Source organism: Panthera uncia, chromosome A2, assembly GCF_023721935.1.
Source record: "Panthera uncia isolate 11264 chromosome A2, Puncia_PCG_1.0, whole genome shotgun sequence".
Lineage (NCBI taxonomy): Eukaryota > Metazoa > Chordata > Mammalia > Carnivora > Felidae > Panthera > Panthera uncia.
Window position 1 is genome coordinate 74,030,705 of NC_064816.1, and position 18,174 is coordinate 74,048,878.

Sequence of the window (18,174 nt, forward strand, 5' to 3'; positions counted from 1 at the left end):
AAGGGACTAAGATAGCCTTCTTATGAGACTTTCAATAAATATTTCAATATCCCTCTTTCAGTAAATATTTATTGTGTGTCTTTTATGTCTGGGTGACATTCTCAGTGCCGAAATTGCAGTGGTAAAACAGACAAAAAGGCTGTGTCAAGGAGTTAGAATTTTCTTGTTTATTTTACAATTCTCTAAAGCCTTGAAAATGTTCTGCTCTTTCTAGAAATCGGTTTCAATAATTCTAAGATTATTTCCCTCAAAGGAATTTATGGCTAATTGTAGCAATGACAACATATCTGAAAGAAATGCAAGAGAAGTCTAGGGGAGATAAAAGCAAGCAAAAATAATCCACAGAACAAATACAGAAAACAAAGGAAATACAAAGAAAGCATAAAATGAAATGATAAAAGCAAGAACAACCTATTAGGTAAACATACTTGGTTTATATTTTCTTACTAAAAAACAAAAATTATATTTAACAATAAAATACATGTTATTTATAAGAGCCACATCAAAAGCTAACAGCATAGAATAAAAACAAATTGAGAAACATTTCTCAAGTGAAAGCAATAGTGACAGTATTAACTTCAGGTAAAAACAAAACAAACAGTGGAATACAGAATAAAAGGGTCACACAAATTTTCCATTACTAGTCTCTTCAACAAACCATGCTGAGAAAAACTGGATATCCATGTGCAAAAGAAAAAAAATGGGACCTTGACCTTTGACCATATACAAAAATTAATTCAAAATGAATTAAAGTCCTAAATGTAAAACCTAAATAAAACCCCTGAAAGAAAACATAGGGGGGAAGCTTCGTAAAATTGGATTTGGCAATGATTTTGTGCATAAGACACCCAAATCACAGGCAGCAAAAGCAAAAATAGACCAGTGGGACTATATCACACTTCAAAACTTGTGTGACAAAGGAAACAATCAACAGAGTGAAAATGCAACATCCAGAATAGGAGAAAATACTTGTAAGCCATATATCAGATAAGGGATTGATGTCCAGAACATATAAAGAATTCGCACAACTGCACAACAACAAAACTCTGTTTAAAAAATGTGTGAAGGACTTGAATAGACATTCTCCAAAGATTGCATACAAATAGCCAACAAGCATATAAAAAGATGTTCTGCATCACTGATCATCAGGAAATGCAAATCAAAATAATGAGATATCATATTGTACTCATTAGAAAACAGTATTAATGAGGATGTGGAGAAATTGGAACCCCTGTGCACCATTGATGGAAATGTAAAATGGTACAGCTGCTGAGAAAAATAGTACGGAAAGTTCCTCAGAAATTTAAAAATAGAATTACCATATGATCTAGCAATCTGACTTCTGAAAATGTATATCCAGAAAAACTGAAAACAGGATCTTGAAGAGGTATCTGCTCACCTGTGTTCATTGCAGCCTTATTCATAATAGCCAAGTGATAGAAGCAATCTTAGTGTCCATCCACGGATGAATAAAGAGAATCTCTGTCACACACACACACTCACACACTCACACGAATATTATTCAGCCTTAAAAAAGAAGGAAGCCCTGTCACATGCTACAACATGGATAAAACTTGAGGACATTATGTAAATAAAACAATCATAAAAGACCCATGATTCCACTTAATATGAGGTATACTAAAGTAGTTACATGCTTAGAAAATTAAAGTCGATTGTTGGTTGCTAGGGGCTGGGGGTAGAGAGGAAAGGGGAATTCAACCGGTATAGCATTTCAGTTTGGCAAGATGAAAAAGTTCTAGATGCAGTTATTACTGCTCTACACTTAAAAACAGTTAAGAGTAAATCTGTTTTTTACCGCAATTTTATGTATTGTTTTCTATGAATTTTTAAAAAATAAGGACTGGGTATTAAGTATTTTAACAAATTAAAGGTTATTAATTGCCTTGAATTCACTTAGCTAAATTATTCTGTAGATTTCCTTATTAGAGACATTGAGCTATTAATAGATTTCCTAATATTAAATGATGTATTGCAGACCTCAATCCACTTATTTAGATAATTCAAATAATTGTTTTAATCTATTGAAATCAGTTTGCTTTCATATCTGAGAATTTCATATTTGTATTTAAAAAAAATTTTTTTAATGTTTATTTGAGAGAGAGGCAGAGTATGAGTAAGGGAGGAGCAGAGAGAGAGGGAGACACAGAATCCAAAGGAGGCTCCTGGCTCTGAGCTGTCAGCACAGAGCCCAAAACGGGGCTCGAACTCATAAACTGTGAGATCATGACCTGAGCCGAAGTCGGATGCTTAACTGACTGACCCACCCAGGCACCCCTTGTATTTGTATTCTTAAGTAAGATTGACCTAAATTTTCTTTCCTAGGGGTACGTGTATGTGTGTAGAAGTAGATCTATAATCATCAGGTTTTCTTTAGAGGAAGAGCTTTCAGTTTTTCACCATTTTGCTATTCTGTCTGGGCTTTTCATATATGGCCTTTATTATGTTGAGGTAATTTTCTGTTCCTAGGTTTTTTAGTGATTTTTATCATGAAAGGCTATTGAATTTTGTCACATGTTTTAGTGTGCATCAGTTGAGATGATCACATGCCTATGTCCTTCATTCTGTTTATGTCTTGTGTTATAAAAGTTTTTTTATATAAAAACATTTACTTTAAAGTGCATAATATACGATACACATACTATATAATATGCATATTACATAAAATCTTAGGAATCTGAATATATTTTCTGATCATTATGTAAGAAATGAACAATTAGTTGGTTTGCTTTTTTTATGATACACAGTACACAGTTGAATTCAAAGCAAATTCACATTAAAAAAGAAACCAATGTTGAACACCAAAATGTATGTAGGTACAAAAGTGAGAAATCGGTACTTTTCATTTGGTAACTTTTTTTAAGTTTATATCTTTGCAAACTGGAATTGTATTTGTTGCAAGTACAAAACTAAAATAGAATTAAAGAGTTTTCTCATTTTGTAGGACATATTTGAATATTAGGTATATTTTATTTTTGTTATTAGGGCTAACCATATGAATTGCATTTTTGTACTTCGGAATTAGAATATTGGCAACTTGATATCATACACCACACCTATAGAAATACCTTAAAAGTACTTGGCAAAATTTCTAGAAGTGTGATCTGTTTTAAGAGTATTAAAGTACTTTGTCTCATTTTAACAAATTATACTTGAACTAATGTTTCTCTTTTTAGTAATTACTTTCTAAAACATTTATTCGAAGTTGAGTGAAGTATTGTGTGGAGTAGTAGTAATTCCCGTGACTTAAAAAAACTTCTTTAACTATCTATCTATACTTTAGGCAGTACTCTCTTGTAATTGGTGAATCTTTTTCTGGGGTGGGGGGCCATTCCTGGTCTAAGCTTGCTTTCTTCATCATTTTGTTATGGTCACACAGTTATCTTCTATATCTATAAGGAAGATGGTAATATAATTGTAATAATAAATAACTAAATTCATTGTGGGCTTATTATATGTCAGGGACTGTCCAAACACTTTACTTTTATAAACTTTTTTAACCCTTATTATAATAATACTGCAATGAAATGTAGGTACTGTTGTCATCACCGTTTGGCAGCAGATAGAAGGAGGCTCAGAATGATGAAACTTGCCCAGGCTCATATAGCCAGTAAGTAGCAGAGAAGGATGATGGCTCACAACTTGAACATGAGACATGATTTGAGTCAGATATATGTTCCTGTTTAGTTACCTACTAATGCCATTGTTTGATAGTTAGATGGTTTAGAAAATTCCACTTAAATACATTTGGAATAAAAAATACATTTGGAATAAATGTTTAATGTCATATCTTCTTATCCATTACAATATTTTTTAAGTTTATTTATTTTGAGAGACAGAGAGAGCAGAGGAGGGGCAGAGAGAGAGGGAGAGAGAGAATCCCAGGCAGGCTCCATGCTGTCAGCACAGAGCCCCCTGTGGGGCTCGAACTCACGGACCGTGAGATCATGACCTGAGTGAAACCAAGAGTCAGATGCTTAACTGACTGAACCACCCAGGCCCCGCTCCATTACAATTTTTAATAATTAATGAATACATCCCTTTTTTTGGGTCACAGGATGGACAATCTGAAATTTTGTACACTTTTTGGAATTCAGTTACTCAAGCACTTTCTTCTCAGTTTCGTGTGGCAACAGATTGTAAGTATGCTATTTATTGTACAATTTCATTTCAGCATTTTCCACTTCAAAATTTAATGTCTAGAAGTTTTGCTTTATTGGTTTATAAAACACATGTTTGTAAAACTCATTAACTAGTTGTCATTTCTTATGCTAGCCATATATTCAGATTTATAAGCAATAAGTTAATTTCTTAATATTTTTTATAATTAGTATGTGGATTAAAATTCTCCAGAAGAATGAGTGAATTCTCCATAATTCAAACAAAGAGGAACTCTGAAGTTTTCCCGTGTAAAGGGTATAAAGCAATTAATGTTGAAGAATTTATTTGATGCTTATAGAATTATTTTCTAACTAAAAGATACCAAAATGCTAAGACTTCATAGTTATTTTATTATTAAAAATGAGGATTTGATGAGTGAACAGATGAAACACCTTCATCATGAATTTAAAGTTGGTTATTCAAACATGATCCCCAAAATTTGTTATTTATTTATTTATTTATTTATTTATTTATATTTTTTGATCATGAAATAATGGCACTGCCTAATCACTGAATGTAAAAAGGGTTTTGCAGTTTCTGTGTAAATTTTTATTTACAAATGTTATGAAAGTACCTAGTAGATGTTAACATTGTTTAGTCACCGGCAAGCCAGAGTTGAATAAACCACACTACTTTGCTTCTCTACTTCTGTTTCTGAGGAACTATGCGGCAAGGCAGTCACCACAGGGGAGGTCTTCATTCATGTGTGCCCAAATAGAACTTACGCAAAGCGTGTATTTAGGACTGATTGACTCCCTTTACTTTTACAAATTACACTATTCAGAGAATGCTGTGTGTCTCCCTGTGTTAGGTATCTATTTCGGTCAACTTTTTTGAGATATAACTTATATACAGTAAAAGTCACCAATTGTAAGAAAATTCTATGCATTTTGACAGTCGTTTCTATCCTTTTACCCACCACGACAATTAAGATACGAAACACTCCATCACCCCACAAGTTTCCCTCATGTACTTTTGTAATCACCTAACTCCCACCTCTTGGCTCCTGGCAACTGATGATCAGCTGTCTGTCAGTAAAAGCTTTTCCTAGACTTTTGTAAAACTAGTATCATATAGGCTATGTTCTTTCATATCAGCATAATTATTGTAAGATTCATCCATGTTGTTGTACATATCAATAGTCCCTTTTATTGCTAATTAATATTACAGTATATATATTATAGAACTATTTGTTTATCCATTCCCCAATTGGGAGACAACTAGATTGTTGCAGTTTGGGGTTATTATGAATAAAGCTACTGCTATTGTTCACGTAGAAGGTTTTTGTAGACCTATGTCTTCATTCTTGGGTAAATATATGAGTGTAATTGTCTGATCATTTTATAAGTATATGTTTAACTTTGTAAATGACTGCTAAGCTATTTTCCAGTATGGATGTACCATTTTACATTCCCATCAACAATGTTTGGCAATTCCAGTTGCTCTATATCCTTATCAATCCATGATATTATCAGTCATTTTTTATATTGGTCATCCTTGTGAATGCATAGTGGATTTTCATTGTGGTTTTAACTTCCACTAGCTTAAAGACTTAATGATGACCATATTTTCACATGCTCATTAGGTATCTGTATAGCTTCTTTGCTCACGTGTTTGTCAAAATTATTGGCTTTTAAAAAAATTGTTGGATTTTTATTTTTTAGTTATTGCTTATTCTCTTATTAAGTGTTAAGAGAGCTTTATATATTCTAGATTCAAAGTCCTTTCTCAGATGTATGTTTTGCAAATATATTTCCTTTGTGATTTGCCTTTTCATTTTCTTAACAGTGTCTTCCACATGATAAAAGTTAATTTTGATAAAGTCCAACTTATCCATTTTTCTTTTATAATTTCTGGGGTTTTTGTTTTGTTTTGTTTTATTTCTTGACTTAAGAAATCTTTGTCTAACCCAAGACCAGAAATGCTTGCCCCTGTATTTTTGTCTGGAAGGTTTACTAAGTTCTTTTGAAGTTAATTTTTTGCATATGGTATGAGATAAGGGTAAAGGGTATTTCTTTGAATATAGATCGGGAAGATCATATTCTGCCTACTGACTGACCTGGCACTCTTGCAGAAAAATCACGTGGTTATATATGTGTAAGACTATTTCTGGAGTCTGTTTTTTCCTTTTTTTTTTTTTTTTTTTTTTTGGTATATCTGTGTTTGTAATCACTAATGTGTAATTTTTTCTATTTTATCTAATTTATCAAAGTAATTTTTGTTACTCTAGGCCCTTTGCATTTTTATATATATTTCAGAATCAAGCTGTTGTTCCTATAAAAATGTTTCCTGAGATTTTGAGTAGGATTACATAATGAATCTACAGATCATTTTGTGATGAATTCATGTCTTTTGATCCATGAGTGTGATCTATCTTCCCACTGATCTAGGTCTTTTATATTTTCTCTTTATCAATGCTATATAGTTTTTAGTGTGCTTGTCTAGCACATCTTTTCTTAAACGTATTACTATTTCATACATTTTGATGCTATTGTAAATTGTGTTTTTAAAAGCTTACTTTCAACTGTTCATTATTAGCATATAGAAATACAATTTGATAAAAATAAGTGTAAGTATTTGGGTGTGTTTAATATTGATCCTTAGTTTTCTTAATGTCTTTTTCTAGTGTGGGTATCAGGGTAATGCTAACCTCAGAGAATAAATTAAGAAGTATTTCATCCTCTTGAGTTTTCTCAAGCAGTTTATGTAAAATTGGCATTATTTCTTCTTTAAATGTTTGGTAGAATTTACCAAGGAAGTCATCTGGGTCTGGAATTTTCTTTGTAGGAAGGTTTTAAGTACAAATTCAACTTCTTTCTTAGATAAGGGATTATTCCATTTATTTCTTCTTGGGTAAGCTTTGGTAGTTTATGTCTTTTCAGAGAACTTTTCCAGTTCATTGAAATTTTCTAATTTATTGGCATAAAGTTGCATATAATGCTTCTTTATTACCCTTTGAATGTATGTGCAATCTGATGTGATGTTCAATACCTCATCCCTGATACCATTAGTTTCTTCTTTTTTTCCTAATAATTACATCTAGAGGTTTATTGATTTTATTTATCTTCTCAGAAACCAGCATTCGGTTTCATTGATTTTTCTGTTTTCTATTTTCACTTTCACTGATTTCTGCTCTTGTTTTTACTATTTATATTGGCTTTGCTTTGGATTTGATTTTCTCATTTTCTTGTTTATTAAGGTTAAGTTTAGATTATTGATTCAAACCTTCCTTTTCTAATTTGAGTGTTTATGCTGCATATTTCTCCATAAGCAGTATTTTAGCTGCCTGCCACCTTATTATCTTTCCAAACACAGAACAGTTAAGAATAGTGAAGAAGCATCTATATATCTATACCTTTGATTCAGTAATTGTTAACAGTTTACCCACTAAATGAGCATTTTGAGGCTGACATGTTTGTTTGAATTTTAAAATTTATGAATTATTTTAGGAGGTGGTTTTTTCAAATAATCAGATGTATTATTATGTAAATGTAGCCTTTCAATAGTTTCTCATACCATGTATGAAAGTAGTGGGTTTTTATGAAAACAATTATCACCATGAAGTTTTCTTTAATATTTAACTTTTCACATTATAAGCTGCTTATGTTTAATGGAATACATTTACTAATATAGCAGTAAGAAAATGCAAAGGTATAAATACACCTACAAAATAGGTAAGCATAATTACAAAATTCATGAAAACCTCAGTTTTTAGGTAAAATCAAAGAAAAAAATGTAAAAAGCTGTTGCAAGGTATGTTTTTTGGCATTTATTAAAAGTGTACTTAGTCACCTAAAAATGTTTTGAAGTCTTAGAGTTGTTATAGTCAGTATTTTATTTCTGTAGTGCATAAATTCAGTTTCTATTTTGAATATTTCTTCTCTCAGTGACTGGAATTTATCAAAGAAAATAGCCTTTAGCATACTTGGACAGATTTCAAACCTTCAACCAATTGCACCTTCCAATATTGTTTATTATTGGTTGATTTAGCGTATTTTTGGTAGAAATGGTGTAAGGTAAACTTTATTCCGATAAATCACATTAGATATTAAGAGTAGAGGTTGAGCTACAAAGGAAATGTTCTTATCTGTTAATTCATTCATCTCTGTTGCCTCTGGATCTGATTGAATTTTCTTGTGGATAGTTTTTTCCTACTTTTCTGCATATTACGTAGTATTTGATTGGGTTCCAGATATGAATTTTACATTGTTTGGTACTGGATACTTTGTCTTCCTTAAATATTCTTGTTCTTAGATACCGTCAAGTTACTTAGAAACAATTTGGTTTTTTTGAATCTTGCTTTTAAGATTTATTAGAAAAACCTGAGCAGTGTTTAATCTAGACCTAATTATTTTCCACTACTGAGGTAATACTTTTCTTAGTACTCTACCTACTCTGAATTACAAGGTTTTCCAGACTGGCTGTCAAGAACAGGCATTCTTCCCAGTCTTGTGTGAGTAACAGGTATATTCTTTCTAATCCTGCATGGTTTCTTCCCCCCAGACTCTGGAACTTTTCTCACACACATATGCTGAGTAGTGTTTTGCTGAGTACTCAGCATGGGCCATTTGCAGATCTCTGTAGTTAATCTTTTTGTGCACCTGTCTTCTCTCTGGTATTCTGTCCCATGAATTCTAGTTGCTTTAGTTTTCCTGGTCTTGGGGAAGGCAGGGGTAGAGGAGTCTCTTTCCCTTTCTGGTGCCATAGTCTAGAAGCCCCTGGTAGGAAATAAGCTGTTGTTGCCAAAGTGATAGGTTCTTTCCCTACTCAGTACCTTTTGCCAAATAGCCAAATAACAAAACAGTATTTGATGGCAAGCACATAATTTATTCAGTGGCCAGAGAATGGAGAAGGGGGGCTCATGCTCTAAAGGCACCTTTTCCCCAGTTTGGTCTCAAGGTCAGGGTTTTATGGAGTTAGGGTAATTAAGGGGCTGGTAAAGTTGACAGAGGGGTTTTTCCTGGGAAGGGAGAGGAGCCTTTGGAATCAAGAGTACCACCTCTTTTCTTCCCCTAACTGGACACAGTCGGATCTGTGATGGGCTGTTAGGTGTGTTTTTGTTATTACATACAGTTCTATGATGATGATCCCGAGGTCATCTGGAGGGTTAGCTAGCACATCAGACCAGTTGAAAACTGGCCTTGACAAGGGAATTAAAAGCAAAAATGAGCTATTGGGACCTCATGAACATAAAAAGCTTCTGCACTGCAAAGGAAACAATCAACAAAACTAAAAGGCAACCAATGGAATGGGAAAAGATATTTGCAAATGACCTATCGGACAAAGGGCTAGTATCCAAAATCTATAAAGAGCTCACCAAACTCCACACCCAAAAAACAAATAATCCAGTGAAGAAATGGGCAGAACACATGAATAGACACTTCTCTAAAGAAGACATCCAGATGGCCAACAGGCACATGAAAAGATGCTCAACATCGCTCCTCATCAGGGAAATACAAATCAAAACCACACTCAGATATCACCTCATGCCAGTCAGAGTGGCCAAAATGAACACATCAGGAGACTATAGATGCTGGCGAGGATGTGGAGAAACGGGAACCCTCTTGCACTGTTGGTGGGAATGCAAACTGGTGCAGCCACTCTGGAAAACAGTGCAGAAGTTCCTCAAAAAATTAAAAATAGACCTACCCTATGACCCAGCAGTAGCACTGCTAGGAATTTACCCAAGGGATACAGGAGTACTGATGCATAGGGGCACTTGTACCCCAATGTTTATAGCAGCACTCTCAACAATAGCCAAATTGTGGAAAAAGCCTAAATATCCATCAACCGATGAATGGATAAAGAAATTGTGGTTTATATACACAATGGAGTACTACATGGCAATGAGAAAGAATGACATATGGCCCTTTGTAGCAACGTGGATGGAACTGGAGAGTGTGATGCTAAGTGAAATAAGCCATACAGAGAAAGACAGATATCATATGTTTTCACTCTTATGTGGATCCCGAGAAACTTAACAGAAACCCATGGGGGAGGGGAAGAAAAAAAAAAGGTTAGAGTGGGAGAGAGCCAAAGCATAAGAGACTCTTAAAAACTGAGAACAGAGGGTTGATGGGGGGTGGGAGGGAGGGGAGGGTGGGTTATGGGTATTGAAGAGGGCATCTTTTGGGATGAGCACTGGGTGTTGTATGGAAACTAATTTGACAAAAAATTTCATATAATAAAAAAATCAATAAAAAAAAAAGAAAACTGGCCTTGAGGGCTTGTTTGGAGTTTGTGGCTTCTGGCATTTGGCCTTAGCTTCTGGTGGCAAGCAGCACCTCTGAGCAGGGCTAGAAAACTGAGTTACTGTGACTTGTTAGCGAGTCCCCAGTGATGGGGATGACTGGGATGGTCATAGAGTTCACCTCTTTTATTTCCTGTCTCTCAAGGATCGCTGTATTTTATTGCATGATGTCTTTTTAAATTTTTTTTTTTTTACGTTTATTTATTTTTGAGACAGAGAGAGACAGAGCATGAACGGGGGAGGAGCAGAGAGAGAGGGAGACACAGAATCGGAAACAGGCTCCAGGCTCCGAGCCATCAGCCCAGAGCCCGACGCGGGGCTCGAACTCACGGACCGTGAGATCGTGACCTGAGCTGAAGTCGGATGCTCAACCGACTGAGCCACCCAGGCGCCCCTTGCATGATGTCTTTTAACGCATGGTGTTTTAAAAACCACTATTTCATATATTTTGTCTGTTGTTTCCTTGGTGGTTTCAGACAGGAAGTTAATTCTGGTCACGGTTACTCTACCTTGACCAGAAATAGAAGTACCTCATCTAGTTCTGAGAGCAGTGATTAAAAGTAGATTTCAAAATATTATATGTTATGTGTGTGTTTAATGGTTCTGTCATTTACTTCTCTTTGGTCATCTGCTTTCTCATTGCCCTTAACTAAGCATTACAAGCCCCTGGTGTTCTTTTTTTTTTTTTTTTCCCTCTTTTATTTTTTAAAATAAGCCCCTGGTGTTCTTTAAGTACTCTCCTTTTTCCCATGCTGCTCCCTCTCAGTGGCTGGCCTTGTCTCCTGGGTCATCAAAACATCTCATGTCATTAGGAAACTCTTTTAATATCCTGGACCTTCTCTCCAAAGAAAAACCTTATTTTCTCCCTGGGGGTCTCTGAGTGTGAGGAAACTGTCCTGTTTACTGATGTCCACCTGCCTGCTCCGTTTACCCTTTCCTCTCAGCAACACCATTCATAGGTCTCTTGGTTCTGTCTTCCATTTCTCCTATTCTTTTGACTTCTACCCCTCAGATGGGAAACCTATCTAAGTTGCTCTAATTTAGTATAAACGAAAACAAAAGTAGAGAGTTCCTCTTTACTTACTATTTCATTTCTCCTCTTTTATTCAGACTTCTCAAAAGAGTAGTTTGCATTGTTTTCTCTTCATTTTCATACCGTTGACTTCTCAACTAGGTGTACTATGGCTGTCCTCCACCATCCTATTGAAATTGTTCTCATTAAAGTAAGCAGTGATCTACCCTCTTAATTACCAAATCCAGGAGACGTGTTTTCAGTTCTCACATTATGGGACCTATCTAGCTCGTGAAGTCGAAGGAGCTACTGAAAGGAAGTATAGTATTTTTAGGCAGAAAAGTCCATTAATACTTCACATTCAGAATAGTTTGTTACTTCTGATAGCATTATTCCTTTAATAACTTCCTTTGGGAGAACTCAAAAGTTGTTTGTAAAGCACCTTCCATTTATATAGCACATACAGTCCCTAAAGTGCACTGTAGTACTTCTTAACATTACAGACAGGCAGTATTAAGGAATGCAACCATCTGCAGAGTTGAAGCTTATACACAATGTAACAGATTGTCTAAGTAAGTAATATTTTGGCAGAAAATATCTAAAGGGAAATTTTCCTAGTTAGCAGCATGTTCTTTCTGATTTATAAATGTTGTTCATGCTTAGTAAGAAGAAGTTATAGGTATAATAAAATATAATCCAAGACAGTGAATTTACTTTATTAAAAAGGAAAGGGGCTTGAACTTGTCACCTTGAAAATTCAAAATAGCTTCTGTAGGAAATCTGCTTTAATTATCTATGGGTGAAAGTTATTTCCAAAATAACTTCTAAACTTTATGTCTGTTACTTTTCCGTTGTAGTTTCTAGGTAATAGTTGTTCACCAACCTGTTGGGTTATGATATATATGTTTTTTTTAAGTCTCAGTAGAAACAAGCAAAATAAACATTACCATTTTAAACTCTTTGAAATTAAAACATAATTCTTCTTTGTTATCTGATGATTTTCCCAGAATGTCTCATTTCCCTTTGCTTTATTTTTCTTCATAGTTCTTATCCCTTGCTAATGTACACATATTATTTATTTATCATGTCTGGATCTCCTTCCCCCCATTAGAATGTAATCTCCATAAGATGCAAAATACTGTTTTGATCATGGCAGTATTTTCAATGGCCAAAAAAGTACCTGGCACACAGTAGGACATCAGTAAATCCTTGTTGACTGGAAGGAAGACAGGAAAAGAGGAAGGAATCAAGGAAGAATAAATGCCAGTGTCCTCTTTAAAAAGCTTAAGAATGTAACAAAAACTATTTTTTGAAATATGTTTGAAATATTCTGGCAAGTGACTCTTTTTAAAAACATTTAAACCCTTTGTGCAGTATTATTCCCTCAAAACTCTTAAGCAACTCAGGGAGATGATTCATACAATTAAGGGAACTACATGGTATATATCTGTAGTGCTTTGGAAAACAAAGTGTGAGTAAGAGTAACACTGAGGAGATATCTATATTTTAAGATTTAGAAGCTTGAATACTTGAAATGTATGCTAAAATTCATTTTCTTCACCTTTTTAAAAATACAGTGATAAATCAGGAATCTAGATGTCCTGAGAAATAGGGAGATAAGCGACCTGTATGAATTATGAGTACTTTTCTTTATTGTAGATTTTTTAAATGTTAGAATGATGTGAATATTAAATGAGATCTTTATTGTGATAGATTTCTTAAAAGTTAATGTATAACTTTATACACACACACACACACACACACACACACACTGAGGAGATACATCTCACACCCTCATGTAAAGTACCTTGTAGAATAAAAAAATTTTGTTTTAATGTTTATTTATTTTTGAGAGAGAGAGTATGAGTGGGAGAGGGGCAGAAAGAAAGAGAGAGAGAGAGATACACAGAATCAGAAGCAGGATCCAGTCTCTGAGCTGTCAGTACAGAGCCCAACACAGGGCTTGAACCCATGAACTGTGAGATGATGACCTGAGCCGAAGTTGGACATATATCCAACTGCGCCACCCGGGTGCCCCAGTACCTTGTAGGATTTTGAGCCCTACAACTGAAGCATGCTTTCAGTGTAGAGTTCTAATGAGCTAATACAAGGGACCATCCTAAACACCCTGTGTTTAGTACATAAAGACGAAAACTTGGAGTTTGCCCAAAAAGAGGAATAGTTCGTTGTTGAGAGTTTGAGAGGAGGAAGTTCTGAAAGTTTATATAACCTGGAGGGAGGTGAATCTTAGCCATCAAATAAGTTTTTGGAGACTTCCTTTGCAAGGACAAGTTTGATCATGTAATTCTCTAATAAAAATCTTTTATTGGTATATATATATCAAATCGTTATATTGTATACCTTGAACTAACACAATGTTGTAAGTCAGTTACATCTCAAACTGAAAAAAAATAAATTTAAGAAGATTACAAAATTTTCATTGGTTCCCGTTATTTTTTTAAAAAAATCGTTTATCATATAACACTCATAAAGAAAAAGTGTATCATAATTGTACACCTAAATGAATTTTTCATATCTTAATATAGCTATGTAACCAAGAACAGCATCCAGATCAAGAAACAGGGTATTACCTAAACCAGAAGGTCCCCTCAACGTCTCCTAGTTTCTGCCTGCCCTTCTCCTAACAGTATTCATTTCTAATGACATAGATTTTTAAAAAATTATTATTTTATACAGATAAAATTAGCTGGTTTGTATTCTAGTGTTTGCTGTCTGATGTCTCTTGCTCAGCATGTTGCTAAGGTCCTCTATCTTGTTGCATGCACCCGTAGGTTGTTCTCAATGTCTTCAAATGTTCCATTCTGTGAATATATTATAAAATATTTATCTACCATATTATTGGTGGGCATTTGGGTGGTTTCCCATTTTTGAGCTATTTTAAGTAATGCTACTATTACAATGCTGTCCTTTTTTTTTATTGGGAGTAAACCTGGGAACAGAAAATAGTTAGGTGGAGTAGACAGAATAACAGGCCTCATAGAGATTTGCATGCTTTATCTTACATGGCAAAAGAGATTTTGCAGATGTGATTTAAGAATCTTGAGTTGGAAAGACTGTCCTGGATCATCCAGGTGGGCCCACGATATTCACAGAGGCTCAAAAGGGTAAGGGCGGGGGGGCAGGGGGGGGCGCAGGAGAGTCAGAGGAGGAGGTGTGATCATTGGAACAGAAGTCAAAGTGACACAACTGGGGACCTCAGGCCAAGCAGTACAGGCAGGTGGGAAAGTCCGGGAAAAACAACTTTAGAACAGTCAGAAGGAACATAGAAGGAACAGTCAGAAGGTGCTAGAGAACTTGATTTTGGCTTAGACCAAATTTGTACTTCTGACCTCCAGGTCTGCAGGATAATACATTTATGTTGTTTTAAGCCCCCAAATTTGTGTTAATATGTTACAACAGCTATGGAAATGAATACGGGACATAATAGAATTTACACATGGTCAGCTTTAAGAGTTACTGCCAAAGAGTTTTCAAATGTTGTACCAAATTAACCTCTCACTGGCAACACTTCCGTGCTTCTGCTTTTCCCCATATCCTTGACGTTTGAATTGTCTGGTTTTTTTTTTTCCCTTTAACCATTCTGGTGGACATTTAGTCAAATCATGTTGCAGTTTTAATTTTATTTCTTTAGTGATAAATGATACTCATTTTTTCCATGTATTTATATGCCATGTAGATATGCTCTTTTGCAAAGCTTCTATTCATTTCTATAGAATTCTTTCATACTGATTCACAAGATTTTATTTACATATTCTGAATTATTTTTATTAGTTTCTTTTCTCCCCCTTTGGCAGTCTAGTTGCATATATGTAGGCTAATCATTTCAATTCATTCTAGGATTGGGTTGGATTGGGGTAATTGCAGTTTTAATAATACTCAGTCTGTCCCTAATTCTTCCTTTTTCTTGAGCTTGCTTCTCCCAGGCTTTTAATTGAGAGGTTAGAGGCTCTTTGTCTCCTCAGCCCTGAAATATTGAGTCTGATCTAGCACTGCCATTTGGATGTTTCCAGACAAATCTCTAACCTTTCACCTCATGAAACTTCAGAATCTGGTGAATGTCTTCCTGGGAAGGAAGAAGTACCTATGTGGCGTGTTCTCTCCCCTCAGCTGGTCTTGGTTTCCTACGGTATGTTTCCACAAATATGAAGGATATTTTACCTCTACTCTCTGAAGTTTTAGACCTAGTTCCTCAGCTCCCCTTGCAACTCCATAACTCAGTAAATTTTCTGTGGGACACTAGGGTTGAGGGTCCTTAAGTTTCAAAATTTTTACTCCAGTCCCATGAACCACTAAAAACTCTGCTAGTTTGTTCTCCAGCAGAGCTTCTCTGCTTGGGCCAGGCTTGAGTTTATTAAAATATATATGGCTTCTTTAATGGAACCTTGGTGTGCCTCCACTCTTCTTTCCCCTTTACTCCCAGGGTACATTCCCAACATGACTTTTCTGGTCCCTTCTTATCTCTTCACTCATTTTTTTTTCCTTTCTAATATTTTATCTCTGTACTGGAGCTTTAATTTGTGAAGGAATCACCCTCTTTCTTCTCAGTATTTACAAATACCTGAAACACATGTGTATATCCTTCCCTTCACCTGGATAACTCACATTCATCGTTCCAGTCTCAGTTTAGAGATGAAGTGTTCCCTGATGTCTCCCTCCCCATACACTTGTTCAGATATGAGTATGACACCCTCTGTCTGCTCCTGTAAAGCACTTTTTAGGTCCCCTTTAGTACTTATCCCGCTGTATTATAATGGCTCACCTCCTTGTTTGTCAGTATCTTCCACCAGGCTCTAGAAAAAGCTTATCTGTGTACCTCTGTTCCATATTACATTCCTGTCACAGAGCACAGTGCTCATTACATAATTGCCATTCTGTTGAAATGGATGCCCAAAGTGTTAAATTAATATTTAAATGCATTGAGAGATAGGAGGAAATGTGAAGACAAAAACTAAAAATAAAAGTACCTTTTATTAAAAAAAACAGTAAGTGCTTAAAAGTTAAATGAGATCCAAATATCAAGTACTTTTAGAAAACAAACAACAATATGTATGTATGAGAAACAGGGACCTGAGAGGATGACATAAAAATGTTGGGATGATTATCATAGAATATCAAATTAACTTTTACTTTTTTCCTTATACCTTATATATTTGGTCCTTTGCAACAAGCGTATCATCAGTTATAAAATAGGAAGCAGTTTTCATTGAGGTAAGAGGAGGAAAAAAACATGAGACTAAGATACTTAATTAAATCCACCATAAGGATTTGTTGGTTGGATAAATGTGACCCACTAGTTACCGAAATGAATCAAGTGCTCAGAATTGAAGGGTAGAGTGAGATAAAAGGAGCTCAGAGAAAAAAAATCCCCAGTTTACCTCACATATCTGGGTAAATTCCAAATGGATCAAAGAATTAAATATAAAATGTGAAATCACTCAAGGGATGGAAGAAAACATAAGTGAGTAAGCTAGGAATAGGGAAAGCTTCTAACTGATTGAACATTCAGAAGCAATTATGAAATGATTGAAAGTTTGATTATATTAAAGTTTTTACATGACGGAAAAAACCTTACACAAAATAAAAAGATGACAAACTTGAGAAACATTTTATAACTTACAAAAAAATATAATATAAAATAATATATGTATGATATATAGTAATATAAAAAGCTGCTAAAATGAGAAGTCAGAGGCCAATAACCCTCAAGAAAAAAAAACGTAGATACCTCTTATTTGGAAAAGATGCTCAGTGTCCCCCATGAATTGAGAAATGCAAAGTGAAAGTACATAGAGATGCCATTTCTCATCTGTCAAGTTAGCAAAAAGTCAAAAAAGTTTAAAACCACATTCTGTTGACAAGACTGTGGGGCAACAGTCACTCCTCACACAGTGTGACTTCAAATACAAACCTTATGGAGGAGAGTTCGTGAGTGTCTAACAACAGATAAACCTTTGCTTTTTTACCCTGCAGTTCTACTTCTAAGGACCTATTCCATAGATGCACTAGCAAAACTATGAAAAGATGTTCACAAGACTGTTCATTGAATCATTATTTGGAATAGAACAAAACTGGAATAGCCCAAATGTTCCTCACAAGGGGATTAAACAAAGTGTGGTGCATCCATAGATTGGAATGCCATGTAGCTTTTGAAAAAGGAAGAGGAAGAGGCAAAAAAAAAAAAAAAAAAAAAAAAAAGACTGAAGAATATCTCCAAGATATATTAAGTTAAAAAAAAGTGAAAAGATACGTGTGCAGTGTGCTATTGTTTACCTAAGAAAGGGAGTGGTGTAAATATACCGTTTTGCTTATTTTTTAAGAAATGGAAGGATAAGTCATAAAATCCAGAAAAATGATTACCAGTAGTAGGGGAGGGGATGTGTGAAGAATGCATTGGAGAGACCAAGGATAAAAGCTAGACTTCTTTGAATATACTTGGTTGTGTAGATTTAACTTTGAAGTCATATGAATATTTTATGTAGTTCTAAAATGGAATGAAAGTGAAAGGAGAAATTACTAAAAATCAAAAGTAAAATGGAAAATCTTAATGCAAATGTTTGTCCAGGACATGGAGAGGCACTCTTTCATTTGACTTTTTACTTTACTCTTTTGACAGCTTTGTAGTAATTTGTTTTTTAGCCTTATTGGGATATATTTAAAGGACAGCAAGAACGTCCCTCCAAAACCCATGAACTCTTTTCAGTAATCATGTTAC

The 18,174-nt window shown here is 34.8% G+C and overlaps 1 protein-coding gene across 2 annotated transcripts in view; it reads left to right on the top strand.

Annotated features, from left to right (window-relative positions):
- Positions 1 to 18,174, top strand: part of COG5 (component of oligomeric golgi complex 5) — a 317,370-nt gene that overhangs the window by 224,493 nt on the left and 74,703 nt on the right. For both annotated transcript variants that reach the window (XM_049642772.1, XM_049642771.1), the window contains exon 11: positions 4,076 to 4,157. In XM_049642772.1, coding sequence (XP_049498729.1) covers positions 4,076 to 4,157 — 82 coding nt within the window. The remainder of the gene's footprint in view (positions 1 to 4,075; positions 4,158 to 18,174) is intronic.